The 21,972-nt window shown below is 42.7% G+C and overlaps 2 protein-coding genes across 2 annotated transcripts in view; both read right to left on the bottom strand.

Annotated features, from left to right (window-relative positions):
• The window catches only part of sema5a (sema domain, seven thrombospondin repeats (type 1 and type 1-like), transmembrane domain (TM) and short cytoplasmic domain, (semaphorin) 5A), a 257,306-nt gene extending 250,402 nt beyond the window's left edge, over positions 1 to 6,904 (bottom strand). Inside the window, exons 1-2 of the mRNA XM_079489014.1 lie at positions 6,628 to 6,904; positions 5,515 to 5,653 (exon numbers count right to left, since the gene is read on the bottom strand). The gene's annotated coding sequence lies outside the window, so the exon portion shown is untranslated. The remainder of the gene's footprint in view (positions 1 to 5,514; positions 5,654 to 6,627) is intronic.
• Positions 6,905 to 7,346: 442 nt separating this feature from the next.
• LOC306913495 (uncharacterized protein) lies at positions 7,347 to 21,303 on the bottom strand. Its single transcript, XM_079490186.1, has 5 exons — positions 20,891 to 21,303; positions 20,552 to 20,634; positions 19,785 to 19,944; positions 14,385 to 14,517; positions 7,347 to 10,001 (listed from the first exon to the last, which is right to left on the bottom strand). The coding sequence occupies exons 2-5, from the start codon at positions 20,569 to 20,571 to the stop codon at positions 9,772 to 9,774; spliced, it is 543 nt and encodes a 180-aa protein (XP_079346312.1). The 5' UTR covers positions 20,572 to 20,634; positions 20,891 to 21,303; the 3' UTR covers positions 7,347 to 9,771.
• Between the last annotated feature and the right edge of the window lie 669 nt (positions 21,304 to 21,972).

Here is a 21,972-nt window from a genome sequence, read left to right as displayed (position 1 = left end):
TTTACATGCTTATACCCGCACTTTTCCTCTGTTTTTGTACATTTATAAAGAACAGCATTAGAGCAGATGAATGGTTTCACTTCAGAAGCTGATGCTGAGTTGCAGGCCCTCTGGGGGAGGGGGGGGCGAGACTTTCTCATTTTCACCTTTCATCGTTCAGAGCATCGCTGGCGGTGGGCATAAGTCACTGGCTCACTTGCTCGGGTGACAACTTTCCATTTTGGGGGGGAAATGCTTTGGGGATTAAAAATGCAAAACATATCGACTGCAGTGACTAACAACAAATTGCCTCCGGGAACATTGCTTGCACAACACAAAGCCCATTCTGAGGAACATGGTGCCGTAGTCATCAAGCAAAAAACAAAAGGGCCTGAGGAAAATTAATGTGGACCGCAGCTGGCGGCTGGGTAGCAATCAATTCAGAATTCAAAGTGAAATCAAACATCCTGTTTTCCTCTTCCACATCATGGTGCCTAGCCCATTTTGGGGCGGGAACCCCTTTTGGTGTTAGCATTATGTTATGCTTTAGCTATTGAAAAATAGCAGATCTACAAACTCATAGCGCGTGGCGCGCTACGAGCTTGTAGGTCTGCTATTTTTGAAAAATCAAACAACGACTGACATAGAAACATAACTTTTTCAGAAAACTGTCAGGATGTAGAAGACATTTTTAGAATCTGATCTCAGGTCAGAATGGGCTAAACAACCTCTTATCTCCTCTCGGTGCCCATCCTTGCTTCCTGATGTTGAAACAGTGTCACTAATCCTGTCACCACCCATATTATTAACACATTAAATTTGTATATATAATGTAAACGATGAGCTTCTCCTAGTCCTCCCCTGGTACCTACTACCTCACCGGGCACAGCAACTGTCATCTTTCCTAGGAGAGAACTATTATACTATGCAATGCATATGGATTCTGTTGTGCAATTCAAATAAATTAAATCAAATCAAATCCACACATGGAGGAGGAGTCTTATATCCATCCACATTCTATCTTCTGGCGCTGTTTAAAGGTATATTCAGTGATTTCACTTCATTCAAATATCACCTTTTTTTTTTTTATAATTCTCCCTACTATAGAGTGTGCTGACCATATAAGGAGTTCCTCCCTGTCCCCAGTGAGCCCCTGTGGTCAAAAAACCCTAGTTTCAGTTTTGGTGGCGGGTGGCAAAGCCTTCATCCAATCAGGATGAGAGGGGCCTTCCTCCAATCATGATCGAGTGGGGGCGGGCCTTGGTGCACATGCTGTTGGCCTGTTGCACTTCCCCCCACTGTAGTGCGTGCATGTGCACATTTTGTTACCGGGGCTGACTGGGTGGTTTTCCAAATCACCCAAATCACTGAATGCTCCTTTAACCACATCGCAGCGCAGTGGTTCTCAAACATTTTCATGTTAAAGATGCCCAAATTGATTATGTATTTGGCTACGGACCCCATCTGAAAGGATTTTGAGCCAAGGACCTCCCATAAGAGAAGATTTGTGTTAAAAAAGAATCTTAAAAAATAGCAGATCCTGGCCTGGGCCACAGCTGAGCGGTCCAGGCACCTACGTCGGTAATCCAGCCAGACGGCGTGTCACAGGTTCGAGTCCCGAGCCCGGCCTTTGCCGCATGTCTTCCCCCCCCCCCATCTCTCTCCCTTTCCTTTCCTGTCTAATTACAGTACCCTATCAATAAAGGCAAAAACACAAAAAAAAATATCTTAAAAAGACAAATAGCAGATCCACCCCCTGGAACTCCCTGAAGGACCACTGGGGGTCTGGACTCTACTTTCAGAAGCTCTGCCCCAGCATCCCCAGTCTGGGACGATGGTGTGGTGGGACAAAAGGAGCAGACCGTGTATAAGAATATCTAGGGTTCAAGGGGTTATGATGAAATTGGTTCTCTAGCTGTCAGCCCCTTAAGGGATAAGACAACTCGCGGTTGAAGATGGATGGATGGATGGATGCTAACGGGCGAATCGCCTGGGCAATTCCATAATAACCACGACAACAAGAAAACTCGGACTCGTAACACAAATTGCATAAATTGTGCTTTCAAGAGCATGCAGCTTAAATTGGCCAAGCGCATTTGGATGCCATACTCCTGTGGTGACATCATTGAGTCACACAATATCCACACCACAGATTGTTTTGCACTGCAGGACATTTCTTTTTAGCGGGTCACACTGGTTGGTAAATGACGAAACTAACTGATCACTTTCACATAATCATGTTGCTGTCGGGCAGAAATCTTGTATCTTCATCATCATTTTTTTTCCTCTTCATTCTGCATTTCTTATTTTACATGTTGCCACAGTGATACGCAATAGTACCAAAAATAGATGATGAGTGCATTTGTAGATCATCTATTTTCTCTATTGGGAGAGAAGAAAATAAAAAGATTTTCGCATATAATAACATGGATAAAATAGGGACGTCTGTTTTATAAATATTAAAAGAAATCACACCCGTGTGAAGTGAGGGGCGCTCTTATAGCATCATACATCATCTCATTCTGGCCAATCACAATTTGCGTCCTCACTTTTCCGTCTTCACTTTTCTGCCCTCACTTTTATCTTCAATATGTACTTTGCTCAACCAATCAAATCATCGTTATGGGGTGATCAGCCAAGCCAATGTTTGTGTTTATACAATCCCGGAAAGCTGGGCATAGGAGGGGCTAGCGAAGAATTAACAGTACAAGGTGTCTGCCCAACAGCAATATTACTAAGTCTAATAGCCAGCTAAATACTTTACGATTTCCAAAAGACAGCTGTTTAATCTACATCAAAGTTAGATTATAATCAGCGTGGGCCTGCTAATAATTTCATATGCCTTTAACAGGCAAGCATCTGTACTGTAGATGTAGAAAGTATCCAAAAAATACAAATCTAGCCAAGTACAGTACACCAGCTCAATGGCCTTGTGGTTAGACTGTCCGCCCTGAGACTGGGAGGTTGGGTGTTCGATCCCTGGCCGGGTCATACCAAAGACTTTAAAAATGGGACCCAATGACTCCCTGCTTGGCACTCAGCATCAAGGATTGGATTGGGGGTAAGTCCCTGCGACATACTAGCGTCATGTCCAGGGAGTGTACTTGTGCATCAAAGCTGCCTCACGCTACAGAAACAGGAGATAGGCTCCTGCCTTATGGGCCTCATGGCTTGACCGGGCCTCATGACATCATGGCTCGGCATGGCTTACTTACAGTACACAAGAAAATGCACCACTGACCATGTGTATCCTCTCAGTAGAAGTGGATGGAGTCTATGGACCCTTCCCATCATGGGGTGTCTTGACAGTTTTCCTTTGTTTGAGGGTGTCAGGAGCAGAGTGGTGTTGTTTGTATTCCTGTGTTAATATCCTTTGAATGCTTGCGTTGCTTTTGTCGAAGGGCCTTTCAATCATTTAATACGTTGAAATTGTATTGTTTTGATACGCTTTTTGCACCCATCATCATGTTTTTCTTCCATTGATTAGATTTTTCTTCAGTTTTACTGAAAGCACTTTGTAACTTTTGTTTCGATAAGAACTCTATGAATAAAGTTTATAATAAATAACCTTGGTGAGCTCAGTTTATAAGAAACCCTTCCAGGCAGTCTATGTAATTTATGTATGGATGAACAGCAGTGCCTGCAGCTCCTCTGTTTACATAGCATTTGAAACGAAAAGGCAGAAGAAAAGAGATGAAGGCTATAGCGGACAGAGGTGGGTGGAGGTTGGCAGCCATCTGAACCAAAACACCAACCACTCATTAGCAAGTTGTCTTTTGTTTGTTGTGAGGAATGACACATATCGCTGTTACATAAATGTATACATTTGAAAATAACACAAATAACACATTGAACAGACACATTGTTTGTAATAATATCTTTTAGTTGGGCCAGTGGTTCTCAAAGTGGGGTCTGGGGACCCCCAAGGGTCCTTGATGGGGTTCCAGGGGGGCCCCAGCTAAATTTGTTTTAACATCAAAATCAGTTTAACCACTTTAACCCTATACATCCACTATTTTAAAATATCCGATGTACAAGCTCAAGAAACATTTTCACAACACATCAGATTCACAACACATCGTATATGGGTGTCCCTGGCACAAACTATTTTCAGATGGTGTTCCGCGGCCAAATCTATCTATTTATGAATGCGCCACACCTCTGTATGTCTGTAATCTGTAATCCACGTAACTCGAGAACCGTTCGCCCCACCGACTTCAAATTTGACACACGCGTTCCACGCCACCACAGGGAGTGCAGTGCCCGGTGTCCATATATGGAGCTGTTCTGACATCACAATCCTCTGCCCGGGCTCTGGACCTGATCACCCCATATCTCCATATATGGAGCTGGCCGCACCCCCTATATCTCCATGGAGCTGGCCTGTTCTGACATCACAATGAATGTTCTGAGTTCTGACATCACAATGATGTTCTGACATCTGCATAGAGTCCATATTTGGGCATGCCTGACAAATAACTCCATATATGGGCACAAAAGGGACACAGACATAATAACTGGGTGGGGCATGCATTTCCAACTTGCATCGTACCAAATAGGCCAGTGCCCAACGTGCACTGCTCTAATACATAAATAATTTGGGGGTCCTTGACATGAAAACGCTTGGGCCAGTGATAGGCCATGGATGGCTACTCCAAGTTAAAACAACTTTGAGGAGAAAATAATGGAAATCTTTTGACATCTTATCCATCCTCGCCCATGCCTGGAATGTGCTTTTCGAGCTGAATTCAATAACATAAGGTGTGGTATTTTCTGTGGCCCCTGCATACCACTCCAGAAATACTTTGTCATTTGATAGGCACCTATCGGCATGGCATGGACCAGCAATGAGCCTTGAGCGACAGGATACAACAATTGAACCCAACCACCTCTCAATTCTGTTCTATTTTCCGAATGGCCATGGAAAACCTCAATAATCTCGGCGCGATTTCAGTGACTATCCTTGAGGAGGCCGTCTTGCACTGTATCTATTATACTATATATCTGTATCCAAGAAGATGGAAATATCACAGCCATACATGATGGATAGCTTTTAAAAAGTATGAATATGGATTCATATCATAGTTTTGTTGTTCAAAGTGAAACGATTTTTCTCCTTGAAAATAATAATATAACTCATTGACTAGTCTGTGACTGTCTATTACTGGTGGGCAACCTGTCGGGCACATGATCCATCACAGGCTGGCGTGATCACCCAGTACAGGACAGTGAAAGCCAACTTTATTATTTTTTAAAGATTTGTTTTGTGGCTTTCGCCTTTTATTTTATTTATTTTTATAGAGAGATAGGTATACAGTAGGCTGACAGGAAATGGGGAGAGAGAGATGGGGGGGGGGTGACACGCGGTAAAGGCCGTCGGGATCGGGAGTCGAACCCACGGCACACTGCCAGACATGGTGTCCAGACGGCTACACCAGCCGCCCGGGCCGTGAAAGCCAACATTGCCTTTATGTCTTCTTCTTAAACCTTTGTCACCTTTTATTGTATTGTGATAATTGATTCCTCCTCACTCACCTTTATGTGTTGTCAGTCACTGTTGTTGTATCCTACCGATTCACCTGCTAGTGAGGAGCCCCCGGGCCCACCAGGAGGACCCAAGACTCCATCAGAGGAGGGCCTCTTCCTTGCGGCAGCAGCTACGAGCTGGGAATGGCTGAACGATACAGAGTTGGACATCAATATACAAAATAAGGTGTTTGTCCACCCCTGCTCTGATAGTGGTTCGAAAACATTGTATTTAACTCCCAGAGTTACAGACCTGTAAGGGTCCATTTAGAACCCCCTCCCCACTCATCCCTTTGAGAACACGACTGCTCTAGGACATGGCTGGTTCTGTGACATCATCATGCAATACTATTCAGCAATAACAACCACAGCTGGCTTATATTAAGTCTTGTATTGAGTTGTGCTTGAATGTACTGTAATTCTGCAAACTGTTAATAAATATCTTGTCAAATATCTTCACACGCAGTCGCAGACATGTATAAAGGTCCATTGCAGAATCCTGTTAACCTGCAAAAGAAAATCTAATGTGACAGTAAGCATTGATTTAACATCATATTTTAGTATCCCCCCTCCCCAAATTATTTTAAGGCTGCATTTGCCCCATATGTCTACATTGTTTTGATGTAGCCTATGCACCCCCCCCCCCCCCTCCTCCCATAGCCATTAGAAATTAATCATTCTGATGAATTGAAAATGGAGGACCCTGATGTAAACAAGTCTTAGTGCTTTTTCTAGTTTTATCCTCGTAGCAGTTTTTGTATTGACCTGTACTTTCAGCCCCTTTAATTCAGGACACTTGTTTACCTTTTCTGTATTCGGGGGTAACACCTCGGTAAACAAGGGTCCCGAAAGGGGCTAGACTTTCATAACAAGACCAGGCCTTATAATCTTTCACGACTATACAGCTGCAATACTTTGTATAAAGCATACGATATCTACAATGTTTCAAACGTACGGCTCCTGCAGTAGCTCTGGTCCATAGCTCTAATGCGTTGCGCGTTAGAGCTATGGACCAGAGCTATAGCTATAGGCCTGCCCTACAGTCATTTACCCGCTCTGGATTCTGCAGGCAGGCACATGGACTGTGGTCTGTTCATCACCAGTTGCATTTTAGTAGCCTACCTGAGTTAGAGTAGTCTGGTGACGTGACGCGAGGTTGTTAGTTCCCGGGGAGGTGAAGTGAACTTCTGTGCGAGAAATCCAATGAAAAATAAATGCGCTCTAATTGGTGCTACTCTACTGTCTGCTACATAACAGAATACTCTCCAGAAGAAACGTGGGCAAAAATCCTTCCAAGACAGACCGTAGCATTGATTTTGACAGCAGCTGGCAGACCGCAATGGCAAAAACCAAATTACTTCATTTTTTATTTTTTTTATCTGCAGTAGAAAACTCGAAATTTCTATTTTCTTAGCTGTCATGTAGAATGTACAATTACCGATTAAACTCAGCCTTGTGTATGCACTGCCCAGCGAGTACAGCAACAGGTGCACTAGATTGGAGCAGTTCCCGGTTTATTCCCGGCTTAAACCATACAAAGCACAACACTGCCCTCTAGTGGCGGTTTAGTAAACGTAAATACCGGTATCACATCTGTGAGGGCAAGAGAAGGACTCGGAGCAACCAGCCAGGGACATAAGTTATTTTGACCAACATCAGTACAAGACCTACTGTTTCTTTCTCTGGTTATCACCACATTAACATGAGGAAATTAGATTTAGGACAAGGCTAAACTAAGAGGCATGTATGCTACACTGGCTTAAAAATAGGTTGTGTTGGAGAAAGTATGGCTAAACTTTCAGATATTACTTTGAGGCACAGGGGATAGACCGGAAAATAAATATGTAAGATTATATTTATTATGCGTTTATTACAATTATACACCCCCCAAAATCATAAACCCCAAATAAGAAAACACAATTTTAACAGTAAAATCCACATACATCACACGGTGATTTTTCTGTGTCTAGCGGTTTGACATTTTCCAACACCTGAAAACCACGGGAATGAACATGAAGTTAAAAAACAGGACTTAAATTACAACAGAATACTGCAATATGATTCGTTTCGTTTTCAGATGGCTGGCATCATTCTTCTATCAGTTCAGTCTACGTTTGCCGAGATCAGCATTGCACTCAATAATTAGCCTAATTTATACTTCATTGCAAATTTGCACGGACGTGTGACAAAGTATAAATTGGCCTAGAACCTTTTCCCATGCCAATTCATCTTCACGGCACTCAGATATACTAGCAGAACTCAAAGGGAATATAAAAGAAAATCAAAGGGGGGGGACGGACATATATGGACAAGTTGAACATGACCTATGAGTGCTATTGGAAAGGTAAGGCATCAAACAGATGAATCATGATTTGTCTTCACAACACGATTATCATTCAAATTTAAAAGAAGTTTTTAACTTCTTAACACTTTAAACTACGGCTGGGACTTTACCTGATTGAGATTAATTACAGAAACGCGATTAAAAAAGTTTAACGCATTTTAATCATGCATAGTTTTTGCACCACAGAACCTTTCTTACTGGACGAATTTCAGGCGTAGCGATCATACTGGTGCACACAATGAGAGAAGAAGCTGATCAGACTGCTTTGCACGGCCCAGTGGATGGGAAATTTAGATTAAACTCACTCATTGATTCACTCATATACCAAAATCTGTTTTGACAAAAAAAAGCTATTATTATTATTTTGCATCGAGTCCCAGCCCTGCTTAAAACCTTTGATAGATGTTTTCAATGAATCTCTATCAGCTGCCACATTATTTACTTTTCCATATCCCAAATGGACATTTACAGCATTTTTCTGTTTCCTTTTGTATAAACTCCACAGAAACTCTATAAACATTCTGATTAAACAAGGATTAGGTCATCTATTTAATGACCATGGGAAATGGTTCACATGGAAACGGTGGTTTCCAGTGGGGGAGTTACAGTGGGGGTTATCTTAAACGCAGCGACACAAGAAGCAAAATAGCACAGGAAAATACCATCTCCAAATCCAATAGCATACAGAACACAGACAAAACACACTGAGAATGCCTGACATACCAGATACCAGCCTATGGCAGCATAGTTCCGCTGGAGGTTATGACGGGCTGAGGCTGATGTTAGAGACACTTTGGTTAGTCTTCATCGTACAGTAACAGTCAAAACAAATCTGTTCTCAAACAAGCTCAATCCAACCTGCCTTAGCTACTGCATGAGCTTGCTGCCCTGAACTCCAAAATAACACTTTGACCAAAAGGGAAATATATTAGGCTGCAGCTAACAGCCCGTGGCAAATCTTCTACATTCCTGTACATGATTCATTTCAAAACTTCAGAGATGTATCAAAATCCCATGCATCTCCTGAAGCTTGATCTCTAAATCTAAATAACAAAATAAAACGACAGTTTGGATGTCCTTTAACATACTGCATCGCGACAGTGCCAAATGTCAATTATGCCACGTCTCTCTATGGCAGAAGATTATCCCATGCAACAAATCGGTGTTAAAGTGTCAGTGGCTACACAACGATGTAAAATGTAGGCAGGGTAGATTTGCTCCAGACCTTTTGTCCAATTCCACACCATTTTAAGACCCAGGAAATTACAGCATTCATTTCAGTCACTCTACAAGTTTGAACAGGTCAGGTAGCCTGTGATCTGTCAGATAAGTGTCAATCTAAAGCAGCGACGGACAGAGCACAGCAGATAAAGGCCATCAGCACCATACAGACGGTAAATCTTGTTTCCCTTCTCTCTCCCTTGCTGGTGTCCATCTCCACCAGAAAAGAAGAAGGCAAAAAATGGACTGATCGTAGTTTGCATTGAGCTAAAGTGTTTGGAAGTGGATGAGGACAACTTAATCGATCTGAAGTTCACACCCAAGTCTCTATTCTCCCTCCTGGTGGCTTGTTTGTGTCACTGATTCCCTTTGAGAACCGAGGCTGCTGGTGGTGGTTGTCCTAGCTGGGAGTAAATGTCTGTGGTCTGTGGTTGTGAGGCTCACAGGCTTCTCTGTGTCATCTGCAACTGGGCTCATCAGATGACCGCTTTTTTTTTTTCTCTCTCTCTCTCCAAACAATACAAAGTAGAAAAACAACACACACACACACACACGAAGACTCAAACACACGCGCACACACACACAAAAACAAATGTCTGCTCTCACTCTTGCGTGATGTGAGCTAGGCTGGCAAAGATCACAGAGGTTAAAACAGAGGAAGGCATCACTTGGAAAAGGCAAAGTGGCGTTAAGGGACTGGTCTAAGTGTGCCTGCTCTCCGAGTACATCTGAATGTGGCTGGTAGGGCCGCCGTCTTGTTGACTGGTTGGAGCTGCAGGGCTCGGGGTATAAGGCGGCGGGGCTTCGCTTATACTAAGCGAGTCTTCTCCCTCGGAAAGGAGCAGGGGGGCCGTGCAGCGAGAAGGGCGAGGCTCGTCGCTCTCATCACTCTGGGCACACTCACTGTAGGGAGGAGGCTTCAGGTCCTCAGCTGCATGGAGACAGGGGAGACATCACCCGGGTTACAATAGTCTTTAGATGCAGCATAGTCAAGTCATGCAGCGCAGGAGCACTTATGCTTTAGTTTAGTGCCTCTGTGATCCGAGTTGATGGATCAATTCTCACACATAACATACTTGCTGAGAATTACAATAACCATGCACGTGACAAGATCAGAAAAGGCCTCTACAGAGATGAGAAGCACTTTAGGCTTGTGTCACAGTTGAAATGTCACCACTTCCATCGTTCGGTAACCACATCCTGGTGTTACTGCAACCACTGAAGGGGATTTAACTGGCTGCACAAGGGGACACTTATAAGACAGATTCAAAAATAGAGCCACCGCAAATGTGCCGCGTAACACGTTGCATACAAAAGGTGGACTAATGAGACGGATCCAAAGACTCAGCGAATGAGACCCTGTAGGAAAAATATGTGCGTCACATAACACAAGTTGCAAGTCGATGCCGTTTTTCATAAATTAATGGCCTACTTCATCATACTATTGTGAGACACAAAAGTAGCAAAAATAGTCAATCTAAAAGCTCACAGCACCTTCAGAGTGAAAGTTTTAAGTTTGAAACCAATGAAAAGTATTAAGAGCTTGTCCTTAATTGCCCCATATATTTTGGACACAAGGTTTCAGTCCCCGACAGTTACAAAGTAAAATAACGCAAACAAACAAAAAACTAAAGATCGCTGTCCTTGGAGATTTGAGGAAGGTCACCTACAGTATTGGCACCCTTGCTCGTTTCCTTCTCCATTCCTGGAACACTACTGTGAGTTAAATAGACGGAGCATCAGGGTGGTTAGGGGGATTAAATAAAAAGAAAGACCAGTGAAGAGGAAAACTTGGCAGGCTGAACCGAGAGCTTGCCAAGTTGTGGTATTACGCCTGGAGGAGGGGCGTGGGCCCCTCTTTAAGCGCAGCCAGAGATGCTGCCGTTTTGTGTGTCTCCGTCTAATAAGTCTATGTTGGTTCTGGCTCCATTTACAACATGGCTAAATCTACAATGTCTCTGGGGAGGGGTGAAATGGTTTCATGTTAGATTAGAGTATTTAGCTATACAAGCACATTATGCATAGTGGATCAAAAGAAAAAAGAAAATGCATTAAAACAATGTATTTTTAAAATGTGCATAAGGACACGGAGGGGAGCAGACGATACTGTCGAGCTTGAAGATAGAGTTATGCTTCAAAGTCACATTGAGACAAAGTCTGTTGACACTTTTTTAATCTGTTGAAAATAGTTGTGGCATGTATGATGATGCAGTTGAAGTTCAGTGATCGATGGAATCTATCAGCAATCTATGCAATCTCCATGCCCGGGGGAAATAGGGCATCACATTTTATTTGTGTCTTACGGAAAGTATTTCATATTCAAGCATTCTTAGAGCTCCATTATATCCACCTGCATGTCTGAGCTGCCTAGTAATGGGCATGAAAAGCACAATAGTCAGTTATCCAATGTGTAACATAACATGTACTTTTATCTGTTATGCAGTTTACCGTTATGCAGTTGTAAGCACCAAAAACGCTGTGGTACTGATTACGAGATTGTGTGGTCCTCAGCAATCAGTGTCTATTCAATGAGGATAACAACGCACCAGAGACAAGACAAAGCCAAATTAACCATTTCCTAAACGAGTTATTCATTTCAGTCGTTGCTAAGCATTTCCTGACGATACCTGCCATCTCGGTTCCAGACCAGTTTTCCACTGCAGAGCAGGTAGTCAATTAGTACGTACTGTTGTACATGCCTATCCCCAATAAAATATAAAGATATTGTAACATATATTTTCGTGAATGGAAATGAACAGATGACAGCTTCCTGCCTCAGATTTCGATAGGTGTAGTTCCTGGCTCTATATATAGCGTTCGGAGATTGTGGAATAAATGTCTGGCTACCACGAGACTAGACCGACAGGCATACAGGTGTAGGTGTAGACTTCCTGGAAAAATAAAGATTATATAAACTTGTTGGGTGTATTCATTTATGACAACTGTCAACTGTTGGGAAAAACTGTCAACTGGGGAAAATACATCAAAATACAGTCAATTTGAAAATTGTCCTTAGGAGATGTCAGGGCATTCCACATTTTTGTGGGAGAGCAGTACTTAGAATGAGAACTTTCCCATGTTTGCTCTGAATGTGGGTGGTACCAGAACATGGTTGCTCCCTCTAGCTGTGTGGCTGTGGCTGTCATTCACTTTGGAGAAGTAGTTTGATGTGTATGAGGGTATTGAGGGCACTGAGGGCAATGTCTCTTTGACTATCTTAAATACCAATACCAGTGATATTTGCTTAACCCAGGCCAAGAAGTAGTTGTATCAGTTGATTATATAACAGGCTGATTGAAACATTTGGGCCTTTGTCTGCTTGGAATGTGCACACAAAGTTGCATGCCAATCAGTCCAGCAGTGACCAAGTTTACAGATGGACAGTGTAAGAGCCACTTTATGAGTTCATGTCATGATGACCTTGTTTGCTTGATTGTGCCTATTCTGTGCAGCAGTGTTTGATCTCATGTTGATTAGTGCAGCAGACTCAGCAGAGTACTCTTTTTACTGCCTTGCTTAGATTGGTCAGCTCTTGATTGAATGTTTATATACGCCTCTATAGACAGACTCACAGGACTGAAAACATAATCCCTCGCTTTCGGCCATTCCAGCCTGGCGAGGATGAACAAAAAACAAAACAGGAAATTCCCATCCCTAACACAAACTTTGCAGACGTCCGTCTGTGTACTTTTTCGCTAACTATGAACAGGTGAATTGTTATCTTGTTGATCTATCTTGCACCTGGGCTCAACACACATCTTAGTTAGTAGATGATAATCATAATTGGCTAAATTGGTGACCAAAGGTGATGGAGTTTTTGTTGTTAGGGCCCCTAGGCTCTGGAACAGCCTACCAGAAGAACTGAGGCCAACCAGTTCCTTAACGAGTTTTAAATCTCTCTTAAAAACACATCTATACAGGTTGGCCTTTTTATCTCCTTAAGTTATTTCCGGTATTATTGCTTATTTGTATTTTCTATCACTATTATTTTGTTATTACATTATTGTTGCATTTTGATGTTTCATATTGTTTTTTTTAACTTTGTTTTTATTTCAGTTTAGGCAACTTCACAGAATTAAAAACATACATTTTTGCTGCTTTTTTTCCCCACAACCTCAGCTGTTTCATACTTTCACAGAATATATATATATATTATACACTCATACACACAAACAACTTCACATACAGTTTCATATTGTTTTGATTGTTCAAGCACTTTGTAACTTGGTTTAAAAAAGTGCTATATAAATAAAGTTTTATTTTATTATTTATTAATTACATAATCTAGACCGGTGACCGGCTGTAGAGCAGAGTCTGTAACGATGGAAGTTGGAGATCCGTGCCCCACTATGCAATACCCGTTGTACCCGTGTCAGGGTACCCGTTCCACCCATCTGTCTGTGTCCCTAACTGCCAAGCTACACCAGGCGTGCGTTTAATTTAGGTTAAAAAACGCCCGCGCGGGCCGCGCGTTTAGGGTAAACGCGCGAGAAAAGCCTGGTGTAGCTTGGCCGTTTTATGCCCATATATGGAGATTTCTGTATCCGTCTATGTGTCCCTTTATTCCTATAAAGTTGTGTGTCAGGCATGCCCAAATATGGAGTGTTGTCAGAACAGGCCAGCTCCATATATGGAGCCTGGGCAGGGGCCCTGTCCAGAGTCTGGGCAGAGGCCTTTTGTGGAGGTTCTGGACAACCGTGGGTCCAACAGACTCGACACCGGGCACTGCACTCCCTGCGGGGGTGTGGAACGTGTGTGTCGAATTTGAAGTGGGGCGAACGGTTCTCGAGTTACGTGGATTACAGACGTACACACGTACATATGGAGTTCTGTGTCAGGCATGCCCAAATATGGAGTGTTGCGATGTCAGAACAGGCCAGCTCCATATATGGAGCCTGGGCAGGGGTCCTGTCCAGAGCCTGCAGGGCAGAGGCCTTTTGTGGCGGTTCTGGACAACCGTGGGTCTGACCGACTTGACACCAGACACTACACTCCCTGCGGGGGTGTGGAACGTGTGTGTCGAATTTGAAGTGGGTGGGGCAAACGGTTCTCGAGTTACATGAATTACAGACACACACACCTACGTACATTCATAGATGGCCACGGTGCCGTCCCTGATCTAAAGTAAAACAGAGAAGCTGCAGGGTGGAAGTTTCATTATGATTTGTGATTGCTGTATCAAATAGCTCATTATAACCATATCCTGACTCGAGGGGAGAACAAAGGGCACTGCGTGTGTTTCCAAAAAGAGAAGGAAGTGCGTGAGTGTGAGGTGAGTGCTTGGTGTTAACGGTCATGTGTTTGCATGCGTTACCTCCAGAGACTGCCTCGTATGGCGGAGGCATGTCCAGGTGAGAGAATGACGCAGCTGGTGGCAGGGAGGTGGAGGGTTCCTCTATTGAACCATCATCCTGGACACCATACCAACTAGGCCAGATGGATGTTTGCTGCAGAGAGAGAGAGAGAGAGAGAGAGGCAGAGACAATGAGTTATACATGCATAGGCAAAAAGGGGAAGATTATAAAACAAAACGCATTCATATAATCAAAAAACTTTATAGATGAAAAATCACTACGATAATAATCGATAGTCACAGCCCCAGATTTGTGTGTGCAAAGCAAACAGCAAATGATCATAAGACAGTTGGTTAGGCTGGTTATACTGCAGTCTCTTCAGTCTTCCGTGAACACACATCATGGAGTCATGGCAACACGTCAACTCTTTGCTATAGGCCAAGATCAACAGGCACAATGGAAACCATACAAAAAGTAAATAGCAGGGCTAGGCTATATCCCTGATGGACAACAGGGCTTTGATAAGAAGCCAGGCCGATATGTTCGGTTTGTCGGGTCATCTGAGATCAACTTGTCTTTTCGTGGAACCATGTACAAGATGACCATCTTGTACAGTACGTGGTTCCACGAAAGGACAAGTAGTATCACTCGACAAAGAGTCTTTGTTGAGTGATACTACCTCAACTCTAACTTCCAATATTAAGGGGCGATTCACACTATGGTCCCGGGTGCGCACTCGGGACCACTTGGCAGATGTTGTGGTAGTGTGAATAATGCGTACTGTTCCCAGGAGCGGAACGCCCAACCGTCCCCGGGGACCGCATGGGGGGGGGGGGTGGGTCTCTGGACCGTTGAAGTGTATTCGGATACGGATCATTCCAATGTGAATGCATGCATACCTAAAGAAGGAAGTGGACTGTTTCTTTTTTAGAACGTGACATAATCTCTAGTCGACGAGCCAAGCGTCAACAAAGAAAACACAAAGACGAGGCGTAACACTAGCACATTTCTCAACGCCGCCCGTCTCCTGTTGAATCTGCTATACTCGCAGCACCGCAGTACACGCTGATCTTATTCTGCGGACTACACGTGGCTCTTGGGCTTTGCTTGGCATAGTTTCCAAAGTAAAACAAAATAATAATAATAATGCTAAAGGAGAATCCATAGCAAACTAATCAAACACGACACTGGAGCACAGAACTGACTGACACAGTGAATAGCAGGCAGGCTGACAGTGAAGTAGTATAACAGCAAAGAGCCAAAGAGGCAATGCAGTGTGTCTGGAGTTATTGGAGACAATGTCGCAGAGTTGATGGTCAGTGTCTCTGTGCGCGCCAGCCATCAAGCACACCGCCATCTGGAGGATTAAAGTGTGTTATGCAAGTGTACCCGGGTGCGCGGTTGAATCTCGGGCAATGTGAATCATGGCCATCGGGGACCAGGCAACCGTATTCGGAAACGGTTCCAATAAAACGGATTCAGTCCCTCTCAGTGTGAATCCCCCATTACGTTTGATTCATGACACTGGAGAGGGACTAAGACAGACAGTGAGAGGTTAGGGAGGGAGAGAGGGAGAGTGGCGTTTCTCAAGGGAACCATCAGGGCACCAGGTTATTGACAAGGGGCCCTCCCTGCAAAAAATAATCCATTACAATCATGGGAACATTACACAGTCAAGGATGAAAGCAGAGAGGAGAGGGGAGGAGAAAGAGGAAGAGAAGCGTGTAGGGCGATTCCAAAGCCAACAATATGCAAATCAAGAAGGCAGTCATGTCCAAATGAGCCACCAGTCACCCGTCTGCACCAAGCGGCAGATAACCTTGTGCATCGACGATTATGGCATCCAAGCTGGCAAGCCATGGTAGGTGTAATAATCAAGAGTGCGTTATCTTTACTGTCTTGTACTGTCTGTCTTTGTTTGTTTTATTTGCCTTGTTCTGACCTTGATTGGGGGGGGGGGTATTTACATGTCGGATACAGCTAAATGTTTATTCATTGCTGCATCAATAAAAAAAGAGTGGGTTATCTTCCCTTTCAAATTTAGTTAACAGACTGGATAGGTATATACAGTAATATAAACAGAATGGTGGAATGTAGGGATGTACACAATATTGAAATTTGGGCCGATATCCTATAACGATTAATTGCATTGCAGCAAATCGATCGTTAATTGATAGATACCTATATTGTACAAAAAAAAAACAGGGTTTACCTTACTCCCGAAAACTAATTCTGCATGCAGTTGCCTGATTTATTAGACCTACTGATGGACATATTAATTCAAACAACTTAAAGGCAAGCATTGTAAAGATGTAACAAAGACATAACATTCACTTAACATTTTGTCCAACCTGTTTGCTTGTATTTGTTCTACAGGGAGACCGTTTTGAAAGATTCCCCAGAAAACACCGATTTAATCTGTTGCCTTCAAAAAAAACAATAGACTGGAAGACAAAGACTGAAAGCCAAAGGAATGAGAAGAATGCGAGGGCACAGACAACAGGATTGATAAGAGACTAAAGAGTAGGGAGACAAAGAAACGGTAAGGTGGGTGAGGGGACGTACGTGCGGAAGGAAGTGAATCAATTACAGGACTGCTTTGGCCAGAAACAGTCATTAACCCATTAACCCATTTCCCGGAACCCAAGTTCCGGGAACCCCTTTTGGTGTTAGCATTATGTTATGCTTTAGCTATTGAAAAATAGCAGATCTACAAGCTCATAGCGCGCCCCCGAGTGGCGCGCTACGAGCTTGTAGGTCTGCTATTTTTGAAAAATCGAAGAACCACTGACATAGAAACATAGCTTTTTCAGAAAACTGTCAGGATGTAGAAGACATTTTTAGAATCTGATCTCAGGTCAAAATGGGTTAAACATGGACAGGGTGTGGCTGAGGAGAACAGCAAGATGCACTACTTGGCTGTGACAAATTTTCAAATGCTGCTGTCACATGTCAGTTTTATTTAGTTAGTATTTACCTTTTTACATCTACATAAATTCAGGTTGAAATTGAAAAGAAAGGATGAAGCTGTGTGTTCCATGCAGAAGATGGTCAAAGATTTTTTGTTTTGCCTTTGTGATTTCAAACACTAAAAGGACATATGGCGAACGGAACCACACAGGACACAACCACTGACCTTATGGTGGAGTTTTGAACTATAAGAGCCCGAGACAGAAATCTCCTCATTACGGCCTCATTTATTTTTCTAAGATTGGGGTATTTCCTGTTGCACAAGAAGTCCATGCTATGCTCAAAATAAACTTGGCCTTAGGTCTCCCTGTCAAACAAACAAAGAGGAAAAAAACACTAAAAGCTGGAACAGGGTCCGGGTTAATTAAGTATATATTTTTGACTTGCCTTTTAGGTTTATGAACCTAAAACACTTATTTCCGCTGATTTCAGCAGGGGGGGGGGGGGGATTTGGATTTTGGGTAGCTAAACAAAATAATTGGATCACACTTGTATAAATATTCTGTATAAGTATAAGTTTGATTTATCAAATAATATCTTTAACACCCAAAATCCAAATCTGGATCGGATAGTGATACGTTTTCAACTCTTGGGCCCAAAGCATTTTTAAGGGGTTTGGAGCCATGGAGAAGATTGCTTCCAGGTGTTCCGCAAGATTAATTAAATATGGTTAGGAAGCGAAGACCGTACGGTGGAAACATGCACAATGGGCTATATGCAGCCAACACTTCTGCGTTCAGCTTCCTTGGTCTCAATTGCGCATGTTTCTTTCCTTCCAGGGAGCAACATGGAGTACACCGTACGGTCTTCGCTTCCTAACCTTATTTAATTAACCTTGGTGTTCCGGCAGCGAGTTCAGCCAATCACCAACCAGCATGCTTCAGCCAGAGACATCCAATAGAAGAGTTGCGATATTGAGGGGGCAGAAAACAGCCCGGTCACGTGGTTCATGTACTCGCGCGAGCCCATAGACTCCAATGCATTCCATAAACTTCCGGTTGTCCCCATTTGAAGCCTTCAAATAGGGACAAACCAATAGAAGTCTATGTAGAAGAGCTGCCATTGGACTGGCCCCATGAAGTGAAGTGCATAACTCTGTCTTACTCTATCCCCCTTTTTGAAACTAGCTCCTCGCCCACTCGCCCTACACACTTCCACTCGGTTTGAGCATAGATATATAAATAATAGAGACGGCACCGGAATCCCCCTCCCATCCACTTGCATTGCATCTCGATTATTTATATATCTATGCTCAAACCGAGTGGAAGTGTGTAAGGCGAGTGGCAAGGAGCTAGTTTCAAAAAGGGCCTAAGGCTCTGGCTTCAGCCATGTTGGTTGGTGACTGGCTGAACTCGCCACAGGCGAACACTGTCCACACATCGGTGAGGAGTCGAGACTCATCAGTACAACACCATTTAAAGCAAGGCCATGTACACTACAGCTACTTTCAATGAAAAAATAATTAAATTAATGATCATAATTATTAATAATAGCATCTATAATACATTTAAAAAAATAGTCATTCCAATGTATTTCAGTTCTACAAAAGGGTGTTTTAACCTAACAGCAAGGCTGCAAATATGAAAACCTTCACATGTCAAAAATCTAATGTCTGTGATCAAACAACCATTATGAAAGTCAGCCAGGGGAGTGCCATAAACTACACCCAATCTCATGCAGATGTTAACATTTGCAAAGTTTGGATCATTGCATTACAGTATGTGCGGCAGAAGGGATTAATTAAATAACAAGTGGTACTGTGGTAGGCCTACTGCTGCAGTTACAGCCGGGAGTTCCAACACAAATGAGCAAAAAACAAACAAACAAAAAAACGTAAGTTTCCACAGGAACATGTAGGCCTACACCGGTTTTACTATCTGTGTGTTTACTGACCCTGCTGCCACAAAAACTTTCACACCCCATGGTGAAATTTGACAAACTTACTTGATATCACTCGAGAACAAAGCCTCTTTTACACATTCACCATAGCTCCCTCACTGAAAGCACGACTACTCAGAATTCAGAAACTCATGACTTGTCTTGCAATAGCTATAGCTCAGATGTCAGAACTCAGAAGGGTCAAAAAACTCGAAACAAAAAAGTATGCACATCAGAATGTGCCCACAGGCATGTACACCTTCAAACATGCCCTGGCTGTACCCCACGCGACTACAGCCCACACACTTGTTTCTGTAATAACCCATGAACCTGATACAACCTCAACTAGATGCAGTTCAGTCATTCATTCCGAGTGAAAGTGAGTCATCAAAAGCCAGATTGCATTTTCAAAGAGGAAGCGAGAGCTTCACAGATAATGGAACAGGCATTTCCGTAATTTGTACTTTTCGGTGTGTGCTCGTTTGTGTGTAGTACTGTGTACACAGAGTAGACCACACACACACACACACACACACACACACACACACACACACACACAAGTCTATACTTACACTCTGTCTCTCACACATCTGGTGGAGGTAGGCCCTTCCTCCAACAATGACTATCTGAGCATTGCGTGGGTTGCTCAGGTACGCTGCCAATTGCCTCTGTCTCGACCGGTACCAGCAGACATAGAAGAATATCTTGATGATAATGAATATGATGACCACTCTATAAATAAGAAGCAGAGAGAGCGAGGGTGAGGGTAACCGGAACACTTAAAACCATTTAAAAGTATATTAATTTAACCCTTTTTTACAAATGAGGGACTAAATGCATATATTTGTTTTTATTAGGTGTAAGGCCAAATGCTACAAAACGTGATATCCTGTTATTTTGGGGATAAACAACAAGTTATGGGTAAAAATGGGTCTCATAATGATGTACAATTTACAATTACAATTTAGGCATTTAGCAGACGCTCTTAATCCAGAGCAATTTACATTAAGCAATAACAAAAAGCATGGCATACATCACATATATAAAAAGTAGTTATCATGAAACATGCGTAAGCTAAGAACGTAACAGTGGAGTATCTATGTAAACTATACATACTATACTATATTATATATTACTATAATATTACTATAACATATTACTATAAAGTGCTATGACTACATAAAAGTCACATGTACCACGTGTGTACCATGTTCAAAATGTTCACAACTTTTACACATTAAATTACGTTTAGGTGCACTGGACGTGGGCTTCATCTGTCTGATACAAAGTCCACTTAAAAATGTGAGAGTGAAATTTCTTGTTGTGCAAGAATACTTACATGTACCAGTACAACTCCATTGTTTGAGAGATGAGATCCCAATCACTGAACACTGCGGCTCATAGTCAGCCACCAACTTATCCCTGTAGCGGGATGAAAATAAGTTGACAAAAAGGTGTTTTGTGGATAACAGGTACACTACCAACTGTCTTGAGTTACTTTACGTTACATACACAGTAAGTCATCTCACTACAACCATCACTGATAAGATAGTCTGTATAACTTCTAAGTTACGTAGCATGTGAAGCAACTGTTAAGTTGACTCGTTTGCTAACACAGTGAGGTTTTAAGACTAGAGAAAGAAACAATTCACCTGAATTCATGTTTGGGTCAACTTACCAGGGCGATGAGCCGAGCAGACCGTAGCAGAGCTAACTTGTAAGGTATCTCATTTCTCTTTCGTTCACCAGCGGGACCTCCGACAAAAAATACCAGCTTCAGCTAGCTATGCTACGATGGCTTAGCAGGCCACAACAACAACAACATCAACAACAACAACGCATGAGGATTCGGAACACAGCGAACGGACTGGAAAATAAGTGAAACGTACGATATGTATTACTACTCATACACGAAATGATACTGTTAACTTGCAGGGCCAGTCAGGTGTAAACACGGTTAGCAGTAAACTGGTAAAGCTGCAACTGTTGTTCACACTCACAACTCTCCTAAGCTAACTAGCGTAGCACTGCACACAGTCCTTATGTTATGTCGTTCTTCTTCGCTGCACACTCACAATGCTGTACTACTGGCTCCAAAAGTGGGCGGTGCCCCGCGGTGATCCGTTACGCCGCAATTGGTGACCCATCGAATACAGTGACCGCAGCGTTCGCTTTGTTCCTGGGTCCGTCAACAAAAGCATAAATTCAACTCCATTACGACATTCATAATACAAATCTGAAATTTAAATGTATTAATAATACAAAAAAAGTATAAAGAATTACACCTCAAAGTAGTAGACTGGAAATGGCAACATTTGAAACATTAAACAGCAATTAAATCATAATCTCGTTTACTTGTAGCTCTGGTCCATAGCTCTAATGCGTTGCTCTTACGCACTAGAGCTATGGAAACAGAGCTAGTTTACTTGATATTACTATTAGTGTTGATAGGATGTCAACTTGTCAAGTAAATCTAATCACATCTCGTCAAATTGTTTTCTTATAGAAAATGTTCTCTTCATGAAGCAAAATAGACGCAATGTAAGAAACGGGGCACGAAAACGAAAAGCCACATCGTTCGATAGGTGACCAATGTTATTGTAAAAACTGGAAAGTTGCGCATGGAAAACATGTGGTGAGGTGAGGGAGAGAAGTCCCTACTGTCAAAATGGAAGTACTGCACTACCATATGGTATGGCAGACAGTAAATAACGTTAGTTGTTATGCTCATTTGGAAAACAAAATTCTACTTCAAAAGTT

This window comes from Electrona antarctica (genome assembly GCF_951216825.1).
Source record: "Electrona antarctica genome assembly, chromosome: 20".
Classification (NCBI taxonomy): domain Eukaryota; kingdom Metazoa; phylum Chordata; class Actinopteri; order Myctophiformes; family Myctophidae; genus Electrona; species Electrona antarctica.
The sequence above is the reverse complement of the archived record's forward strand: the minus strand, read 5'-3'. Positions and strand labels throughout refer to the sequence as shown.

Coding starts and splice junctions, on each gene's coding strand:
- LOC306913495 (XM_079490186.1), bottom strand. CDS start 20,571: ATGGAGTTGTACTGGTACAT. Junction 19,945..20,551: donor ATGGAGTTGTACTGGTACAT/GTAAGTATTCTT, acceptor TCTTATTTATAG/AGTGGTCATCATATTCATTA. Junction 10,002..14,384: donor ATACGAGGCAGTCTCTGGAG/GTAACGCATGCA, acceptor GTCTCCATGCAG/CTGAGGACCTGAAGCCTCCT.